The 17,834-nt window shown below is 48.6% G+C and overlaps 1 protein-coding gene across 3 annotated transcripts in view; it reads left to right on the top strand.

The window, feature by feature from the left end:
* The first annotated feature begins 2,208 nt into the window (after window positions 1-2,208).
* TCN2 (transcobalamin 2) overlaps window positions 2,209-17,834 on the top strand; it is a 30,167-nt gene continuing 14,541 nt past the window's right edge. The window contains exons 1-4 of one of the 3 annotated variants that reach the window (XM_050923836.1): window positions 2,209-2,747; window positions 6,402-6,470; window positions 16,927-17,116; window positions 17,603-17,760. In XM_050923836.1, the coding sequence (XP_050779793.1) occupies window positions 6,404-6,470; window positions 16,927-17,116; window positions 17,603-17,760 (415 nt within the window). In that variant the 5' untranslated portion in view covers window positions 2,209-2,747; window positions 6,402-6,403. Of the gene's footprint in view, window positions 2,748-4,138; window positions 4,231-6,334; window positions 6,471-16,926; window positions 17,117-17,602; window positions 17,761-17,834 lie in introns of those variants that run through there. The other 2 variants (XM_050923835.1, XM_050923834.1) reach the window with 2 other exon arrangements.

Raw genomic sequence — 17,834 nt, 5'->3', positions numbered from 1 at the left:
CGCATCCAGGAGTGGCCCTGGACAGTGCTGCAGCAGCCTGGCTCCAGCGGGGCATGAGCTCCCACCACTAGGCTGCAGCTCACAGCCCCGCCCCCTTACCACATGGCTCTGAGCAGGAGGAGCTCAGGCCTAGCTGGAGCGACACTGCTGCAGCGCTGTCCAGGGCTGCTCCTGGATGTGGCACGCTGAGGTGCCGGGGGAAGGTGAAGGCAGAGGCAGAGTGGAGCCTCCGACATTCTCATGGGGGCCCCTGCGGTGCCTGGGGCAAATTGCCCCACTTGCCCCCCCCCCCCCCGGCAGCCCTGCGTGTGTGTGTTGCGCCTGCCCTGTCCCGACTGCTGCCCCCTTCCCTGGTCCAGGGACCTTACCCCTCCCTGGCCCCTATCACACTGCTTCCCCACCCCCCCGGCTCCCTGCAGCCCCTATGTTTGTGTGTTGGACAGTCACATCCAATCCCTTTACACTGCCCCCCTTTCCTCTCCCTGGCTTAGTTCATAGCCCCAGAAAATCCCTTCAAACTGTCCCCCTTTTCCCCTCCCCTTCTTTCATGGGGGGATGATGAACCAAGAGGGTGGGTGGACAGGTAGTGGCAGTGAGGCTTTATACTTGGGGGGGGGGGTGAGGAGGCGAGCGGCGAGTTGGTGGCTAGAGGGAGACATCCATTTTCAGTATTTTAATTTGTGGTACTGCTGTGTGCAGTAATATAGTGACCCCTGGGGGGTTGAAGAGGGGTGCAATGGTGGGGCTGAGCAGGGAGAGGGCGGATCCTATTTTACTGCTGTGATCTGGTTACCCTATGCGTGCCATTTCTTTCCCCCTCTACAGGCTTCCACACACTGTCAGTGCCTTGCTAGTGTGCCACGCGCCGTGAGAGATCTCTTCTCTTTGTATGTGACTGTGAGTGTTTCCCTTGTGTGTGAATTTATTCAACAAAACCTTGAGCTTCATAATGGCTACCATGAGTGACAAGAAAAAGAGAAAAACAGAATCAGAGCACAGAGTTTTCAACACTGAATGGACAAATAAATATTTATGTACTGTTTCCAAAGACAAAATACTGTGCCTTGTGTGTCACGAAACGTTAGTCGTTCCGAAAGAATACAATCTTCGGCAGCACTTTGAAACTAAACATCCCAATCTCGCCAAATTGAACCCAAATGAAAAAATAATTAAAACAGCCAGTTTAGTGAAAAACCTTAGTGGAGAACAGCAAATTTTCAAGAAAGTGAGCGCTGAGTACGATACGGTTACTAAGGTAAGCTTTCAAATTTCTAAAGAAATTGCTGCTGCTGGGAAATGCTTCACAGAAGGCGAGTTTTTAAAAAACTGTATGTTGATTGCTGTATCTGAGTTATGTCCAGAAAAGAGGGGACTATTTGAGAATGTCAGTCTATCACGCATGACTGTACAGAGAATAGCTGACATTTCTACCAATCTGAGTGATCAGTTAAAGCAGAGAGTCAGTGAATTCTGCTTTTACTCCCTAGCTATGGATGAAAGCATCGATTTAAAAGACACCACCCAACTTCTCATTTTTATTAGAGGTATTGATAAAAACTTTGAAATTACTGAAGAACTTGTTGGCATGTGCTCCATGACGGGTCGCACAACAGGAAAAGAAATCTCCAGTGAAGTGATAAAGTGCATGAATGATAAATTGGGATTAGATTTCACAAACTTGGTGGCCATTTGTACTGATGGTGCTCCAGCTATGTGCGGGAAAAAATGTTGGAGCACTTAGTCTTCTTGAAGAATTTATCGGGAGACAAATAACCAAATATCACTGCATTATACATCAGCAAGTTTTGTGTAGCGAAGTCTTAAAATTTTAGCATGTAATGTCTGTGGTAGTTTCCATTGTAAACTACATCCGTTCTAAAGGACTAAAACGTAGGACATTTCGAGCCTTTCTTGAAGGGGAAGATGCCAAGTGCAGCGACTTAATCTACCATACAGAAGTGAGGTGGTTGAGTCAAGAAAGAGTGCTCCAGTGTTTCGTTGCTTTGAAAGAGGAGGTAGCAAAATTCCTAGAAAATGGGCCAATAGAATTCCCAGAGCTTGAAAATGAGGCCTGGAATCAAGATCTTTTTCTTTTGTGATATTACAGCACATCTGAATGATCTCAACATTCAACTTCAGGGAAAAAATCAACGTATATGTCAAATGTGTGCAGCAGTGAAAGCTTTCAAAATGAAATTGAAACTTTTCAGAAGTCAGCTGTCAAAAGGTGAAATGTGTCCCTTTCCCATTTCTGCACAGCATATCCCTCAGCACAAACATGCCGAGTTAGGAGAAAAATACCCAAAGCACATCAATCTTTTGATTGAAGAATTTGACAGAAGACTTACTTTGTCTGTCTAAAGAAGAAGACATCCAGTTGAAGCTGATTGAAGATCTCTTTTCTGTGGATCCAGAGGAAGTGCCACTAGATTTGCAGTTGGAGATTATTGAACTTCAGTGTTTGGCAGTTTACTGAAATAAGCACAGAGAACTTAGCCTGTGGGACTTCTACAAAAGTCTGGACGATGAAAAATACAAGAATCTTATCAAAGTTGCACTGAAAACATTCAGCATTTTTGGAAGCACTTACAAACATTTTCCATCATGAACATGAATAAAAACAAGCAACGTTCTTCTCTGACAACCATTTGGAAGACATTATGAAAATATCCACTTCAAATATGACCGCTGAATATGACAAGCTTGTCGCTGAAAAGAGATGTAATATCTCTCATTAAATTTGCAAGGTAATTATGAAAAGTACAAATGTTTTCTTTCAACGGAACAGGTGTTTTTCATTTTTACACGATTCATAAAAAAATTTAAATAATTTAAAAAATTGTTTGCTTTATTAAGAATTTTTCAATTAAAGTATCACTCCCCCCCCAAAAAAAACCCTTCCTTTTCGGCCCACAGCTGTTTCGGCGGGGCGGTGCTGGGCAAGGAGGGTTTGTTTCCATGGTGCGGGCAGCGCTGGGTTGGGGGGATGTGTTTTGGGGGGTGTGGCAGGGTGGTTACCCCGCTCCTGCCCTGAAGGACTTAAAACAGCCCTGAGGGAGGGCTGTGGCAGGGGAAAAGCTGAGCTGATTGGGGAAGCCATCCCAGCTGGCCTGTATAAACAGGCTGTGGGTCAGAGGAAGTCTCTCTCTGCTTGTAGAGAGAGAAGGGTCTGGCTGCTAGGGAGCTGAGCAGGGTATGGGGGAGTGGAGCAGGGTTGGGGGAAGGCTAGAGGAGCATGGGAGCTCCAGCCTGGAAAACCCCCAAGCTGTGGCCCTATCTAAGGGCCTAAGACCAGTACCAGGGCTGCAGAGGGACAGCCCAGCTATAGAAGAAGGCAGCAGGTCCAAACCCAATCTTGCCTGTGATGAGTGGCTGATATACTGCAGTCTGCCCAGGGCGTGGGGGCTAGTTGGTGACTGGCAGTAGCTTGTACTGAGGTAAGGTGGGGATTAGAGGATTGGGGGTTCCCCAGAGAGGGGAGACCCAGAGCCAGAGTGTGGGGGTATTGCCAGGGTGCAGCACCCCAGATCAAAGGGCACTGGAGTCCAGGAGGGACACAGAGCCAGCGGCAGTGGGACACCGACCTGCAGAGGGCACTCCAAGGCGGGATGAGCTAATTCCCAAGAAGACCAACAGGTGGTGCAGCTGGGGTGAGTCCTGCTTGCTTACACAGGGGCTGAGTGGTGCTGAGGGAGGGGGTGTTTCAGTAGGGCTGGAGGGGTTTGGCCCTCAGCTGTTTTCTTTGGAGTAATATGGCCCTCACCACTTTGAGTTGTGCAGGCCTGTTGTAGGCTTACTGCTGGAGCCCAGCAGTTCACCCTGGAGCAGTTATGGGCCTCCTGACTCTGAATGTCGCCCCGTCTGTTGGGGAAGAGGGATTTCTTTTAGAACTTCACCTAGAAGTTCAGTGACCTGGGAACAGACTTAATCCAAACCCAGGACTAGAATTCAGGCTATTTTGAATCTTTTTCCTTTTGAGTTGATTAAGAATCAAACCCATTTGGAGCTTTTCTTAGGTCCTTGCCCCCCGGTTTCCGTTCCAGGACTCGTGGGCGCTGAGCCCTCTCCCCCCCCCGTGCTTCCCAGGGCACGACGCGAACAGCTGACTCCAGCAGCTGAGCGGGGGGGGGGAGGTCACATGACCACAACAGGCACAGAGAGTGAGGAGCCTCACCGTGCTCAGCCTTTGTTCTGCCTCCGGGATCACAGCGAACAGCGCCCGTGACCAGGGTAAGGCGCCCGCCAGCCTCCTGTTACAACAGCGAGTTTTGGGACACCCCCCCCGTCCAAAATCCCGAGACTGAAGCATTCCGGGGCAGAAAGCCCCCCCAAACACAGTGGGAACTGCTGTATTATTGCAGCTAGTTTCAGAGCCACTCAGGCTAGCGGACTGGCTCCAGGTCAGAAGACCCTCGGCTTCCGTCAGAACTCCAGGCAGCCCAGGATTTCCAGGGACGAGCCCATTATCGGGTGTAACTTTCGCCCCCTGCTCGTTTTGTTTACGTGCAAGAGAGGCAGATTTCCGTCCCTCTCTGGGTCCTAAAGCCCACGGGTCTGCTCAGGGCTGGTGTTTGCAGTGCACGTGCTTTGTGACACACTTAGCACGTCTTCTGGCTTTGTTCCAGCAGGATGCAGCCCAGCAGAGGCGATGAAGTGTTGTATGGCTGCTTCTCTGAACCTCTCGTATTGGCACTAGTGGCTGGGGCGCTCTTGTCCAGTCCTGTGGGGAAACCGGCAGCAGGAGAACAGTAAAGCTCTAGAGTTGAATCGCTCCAAGTGTCTATGGCACCATGACATCTGGAGCAGGAATTTTCTGGCCCACAGAAAGGGAAGGGGACCTGGCTTCCTTCCAAGGAGAGGGTTCCCATATCCTGTGAGTTTGGGGAGGCTCTGGAGAATCCATGCAGCAGGCCAGCCCTTATCCGAGCCCTCTCTTTATGGGCACTTGTGTTATTACAGGCTGCAGAAGCAGACAAGGAACCTATGCAGCAGCTCCTAGTGGGCAGACGGAATAGAGCAGAATACAATGGTGATAACTGCTATATAAAAATAGGTGTCAGCAGTAATTCCATTAAGATGAGTCCACTCTTTCCTCCTGGCCAGTTCCCTCCCTTGATCACCATGACCACGCAATGTTTGCATAGCCTGAAGAAGGGCAGACGTTGCCTCAAAGAAGAGTGAATCACTTAATTTAAAATGCACCAATACTCGTCACTTGCTGAATACTGGCCTGGCCTGACTGTTAGGAGTGTTTGCAGTTCCGTGTCTCTAGTACTCGGAACATGTGTCATCAGCTGTGTCTGCATAATCTGCTGCTGCTTTATTTAGGGGTCTAGATGTGAGGACAGTAAAAGGAGCCTTCTGTGTCCATCAGGCCTGCCAGAATTGCCAGCAGCTGATGAGCTCTGAGGCCAGTGAAAGGAATGGCTACTGTTCAGGAGGGCAAGGGAGGGTGTGCATCTGGGTAGAGACTGGGTTTAATGCTACCTGAGAGATCCACAGTCAGTGGGGCTGAACTTCAGGTTTACTGGGTTAACAACTATAAATAGTGAGCCAAACGCTGCAATCAGTTACACCTGATCCAGAGATGCTCCCTGGACTTCAGTAACTGGAGTTCTATCCCATAACTGAGGCCAGGATTCAGCCCACTGTTCCCTTAGCATGTGCATAACCCCAGTGCTATTGGTGGCCATGAATGATCCAGCCATTTTTGCTTGTTTCTGATGCTATTTCCAGGTGTCTGTCCTAGCCCGTTCAGAGCTGGGGGAGGGCATCCTTGGGATGCAGCAGTTTCCTAGCTCTGGGACATGGAAATGGTTTGAGTAGCTCTTTCCCCCTCCCCAGCTCCACGTCCCTCAAACCCAGCACCAAGAGCTTCTCTAGCAGTTCACAGGCATTCAGCAGGCCGGACTTTCCCCTCACACTTGTGTAAATCAGTAGTGGCTCCTGTGAAGTTAAACCAGTGTGAAACTGACTCGCTTGTCAGGGCTGTCTGACCCTGCATTGTTCTGCTGTTATTTGCCCAGGAGAAGGGGCTGAAAGCTTCAGTCCGCCTGGTTAAGATGTCCAACATACTATCTGTACGAGAACAGGAGACTGTCCCTGAGGGCGGATTACCAGGAGAGTGCAAAAAGAAGCAGGAAAGAAAAGCAGTTGCACCTCCTTGCAGCTTTAGCTCTCTGGGTTTCTCTTCATTTTCCACTCAGACAAAGTCCTTTCTCTTTCTGCTGACTTAGCTCCTGAACCCAAGCAGAGGATCCTGTTGCGACACTTCTCTGGTTTAATCAGTGACCTCTAAGGAATTGGCTCAGCACTGCAGTCGCCAGGCTCTGCAGATCAGTGTGTGGCCTCCCTGCCAGGGCTTTGATCACATCTCCCCACTGCCTTCCCTCCTACTGCAGATATGGAGCCCAGGATGTTGCAGCTCCTTTTCGTCCTCCATGTCTTGGCCCTCCCAGTCCAGCTCTGTGGTGAGTACAGAAGCTTTCTACATGCATTCTTCCTGTACCATGAGAGACTTTTAGAGGCTCCTCACTTCCGCTCAATGCATGCATCGATTAATACATGCAGACCCCCACCAGGGTAGATGGAAGCTCCTCTTGTCTTCCCATTAAAAATAAACCATTGCTGAGTATTGGTGCTGCAGTAGGGAGTGCTCTTCCCTGTAAGTCAGTATTGAAGCAATGCTAGGAACTCCTTGGGCTGCTGAACATATGTCACAAGACATAACAGAGTCCTGACTGTTTGTGAGCATTGAAGAGACCAGATGGTTTTGTTGAGATCAAGGGTGTTCGCCTTGATTTCCTCCTGACCAAATCCCCTTGTGGTTTTATGCCAGGCTTCATCACTTCCTGCTTTAAACTGTTATGTTGTTTTGTTGTGTACTGGGAAACAGATGCTGTCTTCCTCTCCAGAGGTGGCTGTTTTTCACTAGTGGGCGGCATGATTTGCATCTTTTGGGATTGTTGGTGATGGAAAGCATTGTATAAATGTTGGGCATTTTTCTCTTGGCTAAGAACGAGCTTGAACTTCCCGACAGAGCCCTGGTCTGCCCGTGAGCAGCCCTAGGTTCCTGCATGTCTGCAGTCACTGGAGGAGTATTGCATATACTTGTTTCAGCTTCTCTCTTCCAAGTAGTTTCTCTTTGGTGCTTTTGTCTGGCTCACTTGGTTTTTATTTCCTCTCCATTTCTTGGAGTGATGATGGTTTTCCTCTGAGCTGCAGGAGGTGAAAGGCCCTCAGATACCATGGCAATGAGCACCATGTACAGCCCTGGATAAAAGGTGCAGACGATAAGCTCAGGGCATGGCTACGCTTGCAGACCTAGAGTGCTTTGAGTTAAACCAGCCTTTGTTGAGCGCAATAGGGAAAGCCCTGCAGTCTGTCCACACTGACAGCTTCAAGTGCACTGGCATGGCCACATTTGCAGCACTTGCAGCGGCATTGGGAGTGGTGCATTATGGGCAACTATCCCAGCATACAAGTGGCTGCAACGTACTCTTCAAATGGGGTGGCGGAGGGGAATGTGACAGGGAGTGTGTTGTGTGTATGTGGTTTTTTGGGGGCTGAGAGCATGTCAGCATGCTGTCTTGTAAGTTCAGACAGCTGCAGACCTCCCCCCAGCATTCCACAGTAATGGCTTGCATGCCAGCTCTCAGACATGGAGCTTTGAAAGGGCATTTCTGCATTCCTACAGGAGTTCAAAACAGTGACAAGAGTGGCCACTTGACTTAAGGGATTATGGGACGTTTCTGGAGACGGATCAGAGTTCAGTAACACAACGCCTCCTTCACACTGACACCTGGACGTTGTCGCCAAGGCGCAGCAAATGTTATTCCACTTGCTGAGGTGGAGAACCAGCAGCGCTGTAGCTGTGGAGTCAGAGGGCTCTACGTGCCTTACCAGTGTGAACAGTGAGTGAGCTAGTGTGCCCAGGGCTCCTTTATTGCGCTGTAACTGGCAAGTGTAGGCCAAGCCTGTAGTGTTGCATTCCTTTTTTCACTGGAGTGCAGGGCATTTTATAGCGAACGCTAGGCCACGTGGGAGCAAGCTCTGCCCTTGGTGTGAGCAAACCGCTTCTGTTGAATTGGGAGAGACCAGTGCACTGAGTCATAGAATATCAGGATTGGAAGGGACCTCAGGAGGTATCTAGTTCAACCCTCTGCTCAAAGCAGGACCAACCCCAACTAAATCATCCCAGCCAGGGCTTTGGCAAGCCTCACCTTAAAAACCTCTAAGGAAGATTTATGTCCCTGCTTTATGTCCCTCTCCTCCTTCTCCACACCTTATGTTTTTTTAAAGTTAATGTAATCCTTTGAGGTCCCTGGAGCCTATCTGTGCCCAGAGCAAACACAGCATGGGGAGCAGCAATGGATGTCTCCCCCTTCCCAATGCATTAATCCTGACCTGGAGGGACCTCCTTCCTCTAGTGGAATGTAGGGTGAAAGCATGGCCCCACTGAAGTCATTGTGAGTTTTATTACTGAACAGGGGCCAGGGTTTCACCTTTGGTCTCCATGTCTTCTTGGCCTCTCAGCTGAGAGTGCCACGGGTGCCTAGTAGTGCCAGTTATGATGCCCCCTGGGGGTGAGGACACCTGTCCCCTACAGAGTTGTCCAAGACTCCCAATATATTTCATACAGACTACCAGCCAGATGGGACCAACTTTGTCATTGCTTGCTTAGGACCAGATTCCAATGGGTGGCTTAGAGTCAGAAGGCTCCATATCTCCTTCCCGGTCCCCTTCCTAGTCCTCTAAATTAGTAACATGCTAGTTTCATACTCGTGAGGCCATGTAGCAGGCACATTCCTTGGGTGCATTCAGCCCTTCAGTTGTTCTTTTAATTGTACATGGGCCATGACTGATGGCTTCTCTCCCTGCTGCCCCATGGTCAGAGTCTCTCTTAGAGGAATCCTGCTTTCCAAGGCTGAAATCAGGCTCTCTGAAATAAGACTCCTCTCTCTCCAGTAGCTGTGTGTTCCAGGAAAGACCTGTCCATGTGCAGCCAGAGCTGCTGCTGCCTCCCTTTATTAGGGAACATATTTTCTTGTTCTCCCCCAAAGTACCTTCCCACCCTTCTGAAACCAAAGCAACTGACCTTCCCAACCCAGACCAGAGTGGGGGCAACCAGTCTGGATCCAGTTGCCCTGTTGGTAAGCCATTGTTCCCTTCCCTCTCATGTGAACAGCCTCCAGCACCTGCAGGAGATGGACTGTTAGTGAGGCTGGCTTACTAAATAAGATTTAACAGACTGTATAAAGCATCAGGCATCTGTGCTCCGTCCCTTCCAGGCCATCCATGAGTTTGGCCTCAAATTGAAGGTAAGGGCACAATTCTGAATTTGAAAAGTTTGAACCCAGAATGTTGGATTCCAGCCTAAGGACTCTGTTCTTAATATTTTTACATAAAAACCCCAGCCCTTAGTGAATTAGAGTTAGTAGGGACTGAACCCCCAGCACCCTCCAGAGCTAGAGGCATGACTGCCTCTTGCCTGGGCTAAACCAGATCTCTGAGCAAGAATGCTGTCACGGAGTATGTCTACACTACGGGATTATTCCGATTTTAAATAAACCGGTGTTGTAAAACAGGTTGTATAAAGTCGAGTGCACGCGGCCACACTAAGCACATTAATTTGGTGGTGTGCGTCCATGGTCCGAGGCTAGCATCGATTTCTGGAGCGTTGCACTGTGGGTAGCTATCCCATAGTTCCCGCAGTCTCCCCCGCCCATTGGAATTCTAGGTTGAGACCCCAATGCATGATGGTGCAAAAACAGTGTCGCGGGTGATTCTGGGTAAATGTCGTCACTTATTCCTTCCTCCGTGAAAGCAACGGCAGACAATCATTTCGCGCCCTTTTTCCCTGGATTGCCCTGGCAGACGCCATAGCATGGCAATCATGGAGCCTGTTCAGCTTTTTTTACTGTCACCGTATGTCTACTGGATGTTGCTAACAGACGCGATACTGCAGCGCTACACAGCAGCATTCATTTGCCTTTGCAAGATGGCAGAGATGGTTACCAGTCGTTCTGTACCGTCTGCTGCTGTCATGGGTGCCCCTGGCTGAGGTCGGCCGAGGGCACAAAGCCAAAAATGGGAATTACTCCCTGAGTCAATCACTCCTTTATGGTATCTAAAAATAGTCAGTCCTGCCTAGAATATGGGGCAAGTGTACCAGAGAGCACAGCCGCTCCATGTCAGATCCCACAGAAATGATGAGCTACATGCCATTCTAGGTGGTGCCCCTGCAACAACCCCACCCGTTGCTTCCCTGCTCCCCCAACCCTCCTGGGCTACCGTGGCAGTGTCCTCCCCCCCATTTGTGTGATAAAGTAATAAAGAATGCAGGAATAAGAAACACTGACTTGTTAGTGAGAGAAAATGAGGGGGAGGCAGCCTCCAGCTGCTATAATAGTCCAGGCAGGACATTAAACGGTGCGAGGGAGAGGAGCCCAGCATCATGCTGCTATAATAGTCCAGACAGTACAGAATCTTTTCTTTACACATGAAAGGGAGGGGGCTGATGGCGCTCAGCCCCCAGTTGCTATGATGAAGACGTTACCAGCCGTTCTGTACCATCTACTGGGAATGACTGGGAGTCATTCCTATTTTTACCCAGGTGCCCCCGGCCGACCTCACCTGAGGCCAGCCAGGAGCACTCACAGGCTGATGACAAGGACGGTTACCAGTCCTCCTGCCTGTCTGCCACCAGGGAAGGGAGGAGAGAGGATGCTGCTGTTCATTGCCCCAGCACTGTGTCTACCAGTAGCATGCAGTATACATACGGTATATTGGAAAAAAACATTGGAAAAAAGTCAACAAACGATTTTTTTCCCTTTTCTTTCACGGGGCAGGGAGGGGGAGTAAATTGACGAGATATACCCTGAACCACCCCGGACAATGTGTTTGACCCTACAGGCATTGGGAGCTTAGCCAAGAATGCAAATGCTTTTCAGGGACTGTGGGATAGCTGGAGTCCTCCGTACCCCCTCCCTCCCTCCATGAGCGTCCATTTGATTCTTTGGCTTTCCGTTATGCTTGTCACGCAGCACTGTGCTGTGACCTCTCTCTATCATAGCCTGGAGATTTTTTTCAAATGCTTTGTCATTTTGTCTTCTGTAACGGAGCTCTGATAGAACAGATTTGTCTCCCCATATAGCGTTCAGATCCAGTATCTCCGGTATGGTCCATGCTGGAGCTCTTTTTGGATTTGGGACTGCATCGCCACTCATGCTGATCAGAGCTCCACGCTGGGCAAACAGGAAATGAAATTCAAAAGTTTGCGGGGCTTTTCTTGTCTATCTGGCCACGGCATCCAAGTTCAGATTGTGACCACTCTGGACAGCAATGGTGCACTGTGGGATACCGCCCGGAGGCCAATACCATCGATTTGCGGCCACGCTAACCCTAATCCGATATGGTAATACTGATTTCAGCGCTACTCCTCTCGTCGAGGAGGAGTACAGAAACCGGTTTAAAGAGCACTTTATTTCGATATAAAGGGCCTCGTGTGGACGGGTGCAGCGTTAAATCGGTTTAACCTGTTAAAATCAGTTTAAACGCTTAGTGTAGACCAGGCCACAGGCTCTTAAATATCTCTGTGGTTCAGCCACTACAGCATGCCCCATTGCATGAGCCTGGGTTACATTTACATGAAAGCCTAGCCCTGGTCTATACTGCAAACAAGTGTTGGTATAACTACAAAAATCCACAACCTGAGCAACACACAGGTGCACCAACCTAACTCCTGGTGTAGGCAGTGCTATGCTGACAGGAGGGCTTCTCCCACTGACACAGCTACCACCCAGGGCCATCCTTAAGCATATGCAGCATACGCAGCTGCATAGGGCATCCAAAAACTTGGGGCATCCCTGGGTCTTAGTGTCTACCCTTCCACCTCTTCCTATCCCTGTTCTGACCCTTCCTGCAGGCTCCCACAGCTAGCTGCTACAGCCTGGTGAGTCTTCCTCTAGAGGGGACCTAGTAACTTAAAAGTGAAAGGTTTCAGAGTAGCAATCGTGTTAGTCTGTATCTGCAAAAAGAACAGGAGTACTTGTGGTACCTTAGAGACTAACAAATTTATTTGGGCATAAGCTTTTGTGGGCTACAGCTCACTTCATCGGATGCATAGAATGGAACATACAGTAAGAAGATAGAGATACAGAGAACATGGAAAGGTGGAAGTTGCTGTACCAACTCTGAGGCTAATTAAGATGAGCTATTATCAGCAGGAGAAGAGAAACTTTTGTAGTGATGATCAAGATCGCCCATTTCAGACAAGAAGATGTGAGGATACTCAACATGGGGAAATCGATTCAATTTATGTAATTATCTAGCCACTTCCAATCTCTATTCAAGCCCAAGTTAATGGTATCTAGTTTGCAAATTAATTCCAGTTCAGCAGTTTCTCATTGGAGTCTGTTTTTGAAGCTTTTTTGTTGCAAAATTGCCACCTTTAAGTCTGTTACTGAGTGATCAGAGAGGTTGACATGTTCTCCTACTGCTTTTTGAATGTTATGATTCCTGATGTCAGATTTGTGTCCGTTTTATTCTTTTGTGTAGAGACTGGCAAAACTGGACAATGTACCTGGCAGAGGGGCATTGCTGGCACATGATGGCATATATCACATTGGTAGGTGTGCACGTGAATGAGCCCCTGATGGCGTGGCTGATGTGATTAGGTTCTATGATGATGTCACATCATATCAATTACATCACCCATGCCATCAGGGGTGAAATTTCATAAACAGGTCTATTGTTGTGGAGATCACACAAAGTAAATTAGTGTTCCCTTTTTCTAAAAGCAATGAACATTGTTATGAACACATTAAACCTCTGACTGATTAATTTAAAATGTCTTTGTTTCAGTCAGTTAAATAGGTAGTAATCTGGAATGGTTTAGGAGTACATTTAAAATATAAATTCAGTTTAGAAATACTGATTAAGAAAATCTAAAACAGAGAAGAGTTGCATCATATATTCCATAATATTTAATATTGTTTTCAGCAAGATAGCTGACTTGCCCTTACTACAAAATTTTTGCAAATAGATCTGACAAACTTCAGGGTGTATCAAAAAACCTGTGACTGACATTTTTTTTAATTCCCAAATTTAGTGTTTTTAATTAAGTATCTTCTGCTTGTCCAGTCTTCACCATCTGGCATGCAATAGAAAACATGTTCCGTTTTCTTTAGAAAGAAATTGCAGAAGAGGTTTTTCAAATGTTATTTGCTTCAACTGAGTTCAGGGATTTGGCTGGAAGGGGGTGAGGAGGGAGACAGTAGGAAGAGGGCAGGGCCTGGGCAGAGGGGGTGGGGCCTGAGCAGAGCAGGAGTGGAGTATAGGTGTGGCCACAGGCAGAAGAGCTGGGCTGGGGAGCTGGACTCCCCAAGTGGCAGCTTCACCCATTGCCCATGACACAGTAAGAGCGGGTCAGCTCCTGCACACCCAGTGCACACTGCAGTCTTCTTAGGCAGGGGCCGTAGTCACAGCTGAACGCATCAGCGCCGCGCATTCTGCATGAGGGAGAGGATCTCTGCAGCGAACTGTGACTCTCAGCCTCTGTGAGGCGGGCTAGGTGCCTCGGTATCCTCTGTTGCCTCATCCTCCCCCTGCCAGGCTGCGAGCCTGGGCTTCCATTGAGCATAGGGGCACCAGTTTAATAGTACTGCATAGGGCCCCATAAATCCTAAGGACAGCCCTGCTACCACCGCTCGTTTAGGTGGTTTTGTAATGTCAGCAGCAGTTTTCTCTCCCATTGACATAGAGTGGCTATGCGAGCGATCTTGCAGCAGCACTGCTGCATCCATAGAGGTGTGCCGCTGTAAGCTTGCTAATGTAGACATGGCCTAAAAATCATGGATTGAGCAGAGACATTGGATTTATGGCTTATTACAACAGTCTATATCCCCTGCTCTTTTGTCCTGTGACTGCAGAAGTGTTAACAGACCACTCCACCTTGAATGATGTCATGAAATATGTGCTAACTACCTATGCTGGAAGGGGGGGGTGCACACAGACACTGTGGCCCCATCACTTTTTAAAGGGGGAGGGGGCAGACGGTGAGTGAGGGTGGCTTGGGGGCAAGAGATGACATGGGAGCGGGGCCTTGGGGAATGGGGAGCATGGGGGTGGGGTCTGGGGGAAATGGAGAGTGTGTGGGGGTGGGGGGACGGGGAGGCCCAGGAGAAGGGGCAGCATGGAGCAGGGCTTCAGAGGGAAGAGGCAGGGTGCGGGACAAGGCCATGGTTTGTGCACCAGTGGCCCCCCTAACTTTTAGGAAGCTTCCGCTGTTCCTGTACCTTGCCCACCGTGTCTCTCTAATATCCTGGGACCAACAATGCATACAACGATGAGAGATTCCAGAGCTATAGTTATGTGCAAGTAGTGTGTTAATTATTTGGCCATTTGTGCAGCCCCATCATACACATGGCCTGGAGGTAAACTGATTTCATCCTCTGATCTCCCTCTTGCAGCATGTCTAAGGCTGGAGAAAAGGCTGGGCTGGAATTTACTGGCCAGAGCTGCTAGGGCTCCTATTTCCCCATGCCCCCACAGCTCCATTGTGAGATGCCAGGCATCAGGCCTGGCATTGCTCCAACACCAAGAATTGTTGTCTCCTGGCTGTTTCACTCCCTGATCTTTTGTACCTCTCTGCTGTAATCAAGCCTGTTTCTGGGTTGGGATGAAGCTAGAAATGTCTTTGGCTGTTTGCAGTGGGGGTCAAGGAGATGGTTCCCCTCTGCAGATGCCCCCCCTCCTCTTTCCTTTCCCCCTAGTAGTGCCATAACATGACTGTGCAGCAATGGGAGGGAAATAGTGGATGAAGAGCAGGCCCCCATGTCTGTGCATGGGAACTGGCAGCTGCAAGATGGAGCTCCACTTCCCCAAATGTTGCAAAACCAGACTTACAAATTCTGCTATGCTGGAGACCTCTTACCCCTCCACAGGACCAGTTCAGCACAGGCAAGTTTCCCTGTGCCATCCCACCCATCAAACTCATCCTTCCTCCCTCTCAGAGCTGGCCTGCTGGGTGAAGAGACTTGCTTTTCATCGCCTTTGGCCTCTGTACTGACAGAGGTAATACCAGCTGAGACCTAGCCACCCACCCCCTGAGGGACGGTCTAAGCCTCGTTAACTCATTTCCTAGCAGCAGCAGCAGCCATCAGTCATGACTGACCTGTGACAAATTTGGACCAGTGATCTAGATGTGGACAATTCATCATTCTATTCATTCTCAATCCTCTGCACCATCCAGTTCCCACGCAAATTCCAATTGGTGTCATGGAAACTTTCTAATGCCGAGTCCAGTTCAATACCTGTAATTGTTCAACATTGTTATTGGTGCCAGGGGGCCATGCTGAGATTGCTCAATTAGGGCAGACTGCAAAGAATGGGGCAGACAATCCCCAAAACTGGTGGTTATTCTAATACTTAGATTCACCAAGTCAGCAACAAAACAGCTACACTACATTCCTGGTTACCCAGAAGCCAGAACAATTCTCTTAAAACAACCCAGCCTTGAGCTCCCACCCAGACAGCCAAGTCAAATATGATGAGGATTATTGAAAATCTTCTTAATCGTATTAAAAGTTCTACCAGTCCCAAAGGATTGGACACATTATCCCCCCAGGTAAATGAATTTTTCAAATCTTACCCAAATATCTGCTTACAGCCAATTCTTCTTAACTAAACTAAAATCTATTAAAAAAGAAAGTTACACATACAGATCTGAATAAAGTTCTTCGGCAGTTTTATAGTAGAGATGGTGAGCCTTTGAGTTGCAAAGAGTTTGTTCCAGAATCAGTTCATCAGGTTATAGTCCAATATCCAACATCAGGGCAATCCAGAATGGAACTGGAGACCACAGTCTTGCAACTCAAACTTTCCCTGATGAAACTTAAGTAGATCTAAGGTGACAGTATCAGGGCCCAAGCATTCTTTTATAGACCACTGGCAGGTTATGATAGCCTCTTGACAGCAGATATTCCCTGGGTGAAGAATAGTTGCTTAGAAATAGAATTACTTATTTCCTATGTATACACAGGTAACTAGTTGCATTCATCAGCATAAGGTAAGTCTCCATGAAGCAGTTCATAGACAGTTTACTACAGACTTTAAAGAGAAATACAGGTTTCATCTAAATTCTAATATTCCCTTTTGATCTCTGAATCAATAGATCGTGGAATCATAGAATATCAGGGTTGGAAGGGACATCAGCAGGTCATCTAGTCCAACCCCCTGCTCAAAGCAGGACCAATCCCCAGACAGATTTTTGCCCCAGATCCCTAAATAGACTGAACTCACAACCCTGGGTGTAGCAGGCCAGTGCTCAAATCACTGAGCTATGCCTCCTGCTCCCAACCTGACCCCTCTGTTTACATGTTTAACATCTAAGAAGATATAAGTAAACACAATTAGTATTACCTCTAATTCTCTAACCGTACAGATTTTCATTTCAAAGCTCTAGTCTATTTAACATGAATTGGCCCTAATTACCATTTACATACTTTTTAAACATGTCTCTAAAGGTTAAATTATTCTAATTTAGCCTGTGAGCTGCTTAACCCTTTCTGGACTTGTTACATTATCCAAATTGCTATATTTTCCATGAGATGCAACATTTCATCTCCTATAAGGCTGCTTTTATTAATCATTATATATGGGAAGCACCAGACAGGCACTGGTCTCCTTGCTGGGAGACCTCAGTTCTCTTCCTGGCTCTGCATGATTTGTTGTGGAACTTCAGACAAGCCATTTCCCCTTCTCTGTGCCTCAGTTTCCTAAAAGGAGACTTCACTTTGTGAAGCAATTTGAGTTTTAGAGATGATACTCTCTGAATGTTACGGACTTGCTGTTTTTCTCACACAGCTGCCTACCATCTACTCTGTTCCATGGCTTCCATTCTTCCTTCCTTTGTTTTTATCCCAGAAATTCCCAGGGGAAATTCTGCTCTGATCAAATGCCTGAACATGGAGCTCTTGAGACTCAGCCAGGATCTGTCGGAGGAGCTGAACCCCAGTGTGTATATGGCCCTTCGTCTTTCTGCTGACCACAGTCTGGAGAAAGAGGCCCAGTACCTCCAGAGACTGAAGAATGTCTTCCAGCCCAGTGCCAGCAGGTATGGCCAATGGAGCCCAAATCCCACCATCAAGAGTGGAACAAGGAGCAGGGCCTCTCTATATCTTGCCACTTGCATTCTAGATGAACACGCTCTCCTCCCTGCCTTTCTTCCTGTCATGGGCTCCTCTCAAAGGGGCTGGCTTTCCGCTCACTTGTGAGTGGTGACCTCCCATGTTTGCCCCAGGATCCTGTGCCCCAGTTGCACCAGGGGAGGTGCCCAGACAGTGTGAGGGTGGGCATGGCTCTCTGCTGGTTTACTATTGGCATGGGGCTGGATGCATTTACGGGCTCCTGTCAGGTACACAAAAGCACAGGGCTATGGTCACTCAGGCCCCAAACTCTGCTAGGGATCTTGAGAGACGCCACTGTCCCAGAGCTGGTGTTTGCTGCCCTAGGGACACAGCTTCCCTTAGCCTGGCGGGGCTTGGGGCATGTGTGGGAAGGAGAAGCCATGTGGTGAGTATTTGGCTTGTTATCACCTCAGCTCCATAGCAGGTGGCAAACAGAAGCAGCCCAACACAGGCCGCCTGGCTCTGTACCTCCTAGCACTGCGGGCTGCCTGCCAGGACATGGAGACGCTCCTGGAGAGGCGGCTGGTGACCCGGTTGAAGCACCATCTGCACAAGGAGAAGGAGCAGATAGGTAAGAGGGTGCTGCTCGAGGCTGGCACCAATGGCAACTGCAGAGAGTGGCAGGAAGCTGCCTGGGGTGGTATG

This window comes from Gopherus flavomarginatus, chromosome 15, assembly GCF_025201925.1.
Source record: "Gopherus flavomarginatus isolate rGopFla2 chromosome 15, rGopFla2.mat.asm, whole genome shotgun sequence".
Classification (NCBI taxonomy): Eukaryota; Metazoa; Chordata; order Testudines; family Testudinidae; genus Gopherus; species Gopherus flavomarginatus.
This window is presented reverse-complemented; position numbering and strand designations above follow the sequence as displayed.